The sequence below is a fragment of the Manacus vitellinus genome, unplaced genomic scaffold, assembly GCF_001715985.3.
Source record: "Manacus vitellinus isolate BGI_N305 unplaced genomic scaffold, ASM171598v3 scaffold_13_pilon, whole genome shotgun sequence".
In the NCBI taxonomy this organism is placed as follows: Eukaryota; Metazoa; Chordata; class Aves; order Passeriformes; family Pipridae; genus Manacus; species Manacus vitellinus.
The window spans coordinates 11,209,558-11,213,783 of record NW_021938999.1 but is presented as its reverse complement, the minus strand read 5'-3'; the positions used below and the strand labels follow the sequence as shown (position 1 = coordinate 11,213,783).

Genomic DNA, 4,226 nt, shown 5'->3' with positions numbered 1-4,226 from the left:
ACCCGCGGGAGCGGGGCCAACCCCGCGGCTGCACGGGACCCATGGGAGCCTCAAGATAACTATTTTTCCAAGAAACACACATTCAGCCACAATGACCCACTACTTCTACGTAGTTCAGATTCTCACCTGGTGTTTAAAGAAAAGAGTAGGTTTCTCTGCCTGCAGCCCTTACAGCTGAAATAAGTCCTTTCATGACAAAGTTTCTACTTCAGGTTAGTAACACACAACAACTCCAGTACTGATCAAGGATATAACTCATCCCCCAGTGGCCAGCATTAAAGTAGCCTTCTTCCTTAACAATTGAGAGGAAGACAGTTGATAGTCCCAGTTTCCTAGGAACATAAGGCTCCAAATTCAAAACTGCACAATGAATTCTCAGTGATTTCCACTTCACATACTTCAACATCATCTGCTTTATGAGTTCTCCTTGACCTATATCTTACTTACTCCTACACTGTTTCCTAAGAGCAAGAATCCAGAGGAAGTTTGGCTTGGATGGCCAAGCTGAAATAGAACATAGAGTCCCAGCACTTCTGAAAGCGATGCTCACCCCGGAGGAAGCAGCAACAGTACTGACATAGGACAGTAAGAGCCATGCTGCCAGCAAAAGACCTGGCCATGCCAAGCTTAGTAAACACAAACACACCTGGAGAATTGATTTTATTACATTCAAAACTGTGAATGGCATCCTGTTTCATAGGGGGTTTAATTTATGATGTATATCAAGCTGTGTTTGAAGGATCTAGAATAAAGTAAAGTACACAAAATTTGTATTTTCAAACAGGTTCTGAAAAGATAATAATAAAAGGGGTTATCAGCACACTTTTCCCATTTAGAGTAAAAGAACAGTCGTTTATTGTTCAGGAATTAAACAGATTGTTCCCATGCAACATTGCTTAAATATTTTAGAACTCGTGCACTGTTTCTTTTTCAAAGTTTCAGATTTTCCTGCTTCTACAAGAACTAACCAAATTTACTGCAATGAATACAACATTCACAAGTCTGCAAAACCAACTAACCATATCAGAAACAATGGCAATTGTGTGGTGTTCAGACAGGGATTTTCACCATTCCAGGCTCACTTTCTTTTTCAGTGAACATGTACAGCTTGCTGTGTTTGCTTTGAATGCTTTTAACAACTTCATTAAGCTTAAGCTCCGAGGCTTACATTGAAATAATCGTACACATCCAACTGAATTTAATTAAAATGAGTTTGTCAATACAAAACAAATAAACAAAAAATCCACTACTGCTAATTCTTCTCACTGTTCTTCAAGTACTCTCTCACTCTTTTTTGTATACACATAAAAGTAGTTTAAAGGAGAATATTACAAGAAGATTCAAAAGAAGGTGTAGTGTAAGTGACTGCAGATTGAACTGTAATCATCAATACTTACATGTCACTGGAGCTATTTCAGCCTAAGTCATGCAAACAAGCTGAACAATATTTGGCTTTTTTATCTTTCTTGAACTTTCTTACAAAAGTTATTATGATTTATATTTTATCTCAGTAGCACCAATTTCATTTTATCCTAAATGCACTAGTGAGAAGAGTGATGCATTCATGACACAGTAAGTGGAGTAGAAGAATGAGGAAGTCAGAAATAGCTGAGAAAACAAGCCATTTTCAGAAAGTAGAGGTTATTTCAAGAAATCATCTTTTATAAATAAATTGTAAATTCAATATCTATTGTGAACATTCTTACCTGTAAGGTCTTTAGAAGAGTTTGCATCACATAAGTCTTTCCACTAGATGTATGTCCGTAAATAAAAATGGATGGAAAACTAAATTGCTGACGCTAGGGAAAAAAAAAAATCGTTGCTGCTTCAATTCTTCTTTTTCATTCAACAGATGAAAGATTTATCAGTGAAGTTTCCCTCCAAAAGAAAAGTTATCTTTTAAACCAAGGCATTAAATATAAAATACAGCAATTATTATGGAATCAAAAGATCAAGTCTTATGTTTCATCCTCACTGAAATGCTGGGAGGATAACTCACAAGAATCAAGTATCACACAACTGCCAGTGAAAGTGCTGTAATAAACAACAGAAACACAGAGAGTAACTCATATTACATAACTGAAAGGAAATCTTGGGAAGTACAAATTGCAAGCCATACATTATCTTAACTCATGCAAATTGCTTTTCTTTTCATTAGTACTAAACAGAAAAAAAATGGTGGAGGAGGTGGTAAAGGAGCTGGTTCTTCTCTCACAAGGCAATATTTGATGTAAGACATCTAGTTATTTAATAGTCCTGAGGCTGTACATTTAATGTAATTTTTTTTTACATACAAGGAAAATAATTGTTCTCTTTGTTTCATTCTGAACTGGCACTTATTTTTGTTTTCTTCTCATTCCTAAGGATCTCAAACACTGACTTAAAAATGAATACAAAAATAAAATGGATACTTTTATGAAAAACAATAATATTCAATTAATGCAAGATGAAGCCACTCTTGCACAATATATGCAGGGACTCTAACCTGCATATTTATCAAGAATTTAAGTATCTATTTTCAAGAAAAGTTGTTGCCACTATGCTTGTAATATATATATAAAACTTGAATGCCGTAATTTGATGGTATTATTATTATCCATAATTAAAGGCAGAACCAGAAACAGATACTAATTTCCATTTTGTTAGCTGAATGTAAACAGACATATCAAGTGCTTTCAAGTTTGCAGATAAAAATCCCCATTACTTTTTACCACAAGCTTAGTGAAGCAGTAACAGAATCAATTAACAAGCCAGTGATTTCTGAATCTTGTGACCAGCCACAGAACTACTAAGAATCAGACCAACTCAATGTACTTAGAATTCAGGCACTCAGATAGTAGATTAATGAGTCAAAGCCAAACAGAATTTCTACACTGCAAGTAAAAAAAAAAAAAAAAAAAAAATTTTAGACTAGGCAAGAAGAGACTCCCTGGTACTAACTGGAAAAGATAAAACAAAGTCATGGCAAAATCAGGCTTCAGAGAGAGCAAGGTATAAATAGGTGTGGTTTTTATAAGACAACTTTCAACCTCCTAAAGGACCAGAATCCGATTGCCAAACAGCAACGTTAAGTATGAGTAGCAAAAAATAAAAGTATAATGAAGAGACAACAAACGAATATTCACAATGACATCACAAAAATGCCCCTACATTTCTATTCTCCCCTCTGAAACAGCAGAATGTCTTTGTTCTAGTCAAACATACAGAACAAAAAACACTACCTCTCCAAATATTGACAGCAACATGGACACCTGGGACTCTCGACAAGGCACCAAACTTTCCAAGTGAAGCAGTGCAGCTGCTGGGTATGCTGGATGTTCAAGATTAGGCATTTTGATATTTCTGCAGCTAAGTCACCCAAACATGCAGGTCCCTTTTGTGGTTCAGAGACAAGAAATAAAGTGATCTGGAAAATAAGAAGTTTTCATTATCATTTGCTTTCATATGCATAAAAAGAAAATGAGCAGGAATTGATAAATAATCTAAACACACTACTAGCTCAGGATAATGGTATAATTATGACAGACTTAAAAGACTTCAGAAAAATTGAACTGAACTGTGTGAGGCATTATACAGACATTTTCACACCAGACAGAATCAAAAAAAAATCAAATAAAAAGGGAAAGGTATATGAATGAGAGCGATATGAAGCCTGAAGACGAATTTATAACCCCTGAATGGACCTTTAATATACCGGATTTGACTTCTAATACTGATTATGACACTTTCTGGACATGACAGTTGTACCCCAGTTATTCCCCAGTTTATAGTTGTAATGTTATGCTGTTTTATGTACCCCCTGTTGTTGTTTCTAAAATTGTCCACCATGCTGTCCCCTTCTTCTTCCCTCAGTTTTCCCGCCTTTTCCCTGCTTTCCCGCTCCTCTACCTGCCATTGGTTAGAGTTTGGGGCAGTGCAGAGGTAGCTTTCATTGGTCCTTTCCCCCGGAGATACCCAAACTCCTCCCCTCTTTACCCAGTTGTCCAATCACCATGCTTCCCCAGTTGTCAGTCCCATGCTCCTCCCTAGCCCAAGTTCCTCCCCTCAAATCTGCCCTATTTAAGTCCTGGAGTTCTCTGAATAAAGGGACACTGCTTCACCGACCTTCCACCGTGTGAGTGACCCTTTTTGCAGTGCCCGACCCTATTCCCTTATCCCAGCGGGTCGGGGCAAGTGGCGCCCAACGTGGGGCTCGGTCGAAGGTCTCTTGTATCAAGAGAACTCCC

The 4,226-nt window shown here is 37.2% G+C and overlaps 1 protein-coding gene across 2 annotated transcripts in view; it reads right to left on the bottom strand.

Annotated features, from left to right (window-relative positions):
* Nucleotides 1-4,226, bottom strand: part of ORC5 (origin recognition complex subunit 5) — a 77,472-nt gene that overhangs the window by 63,040 nt on the left and 10,206 nt on the right. For both annotated transcript variants that reach the window (XM_018068205.1, XM_018068206.1), the window contains exons 2-3: nucleotides 3,222-3,406; nucleotides 1,707-1,799 (exon numbers count right to left, since the gene is read on the bottom strand). In XM_018068205.1, coding sequence (XP_017923694.1) covers nucleotides 1,707-1,799; nucleotides 3,222-3,332 — 204 coding nt within the window. In that variant the 5' untranslated portion in view covers nucleotides 3,333-3,406. The remainder of the gene's footprint in view (nucleotides 1-1,706; nucleotides 1,800-3,221; nucleotides 3,407-4,226) is intronic.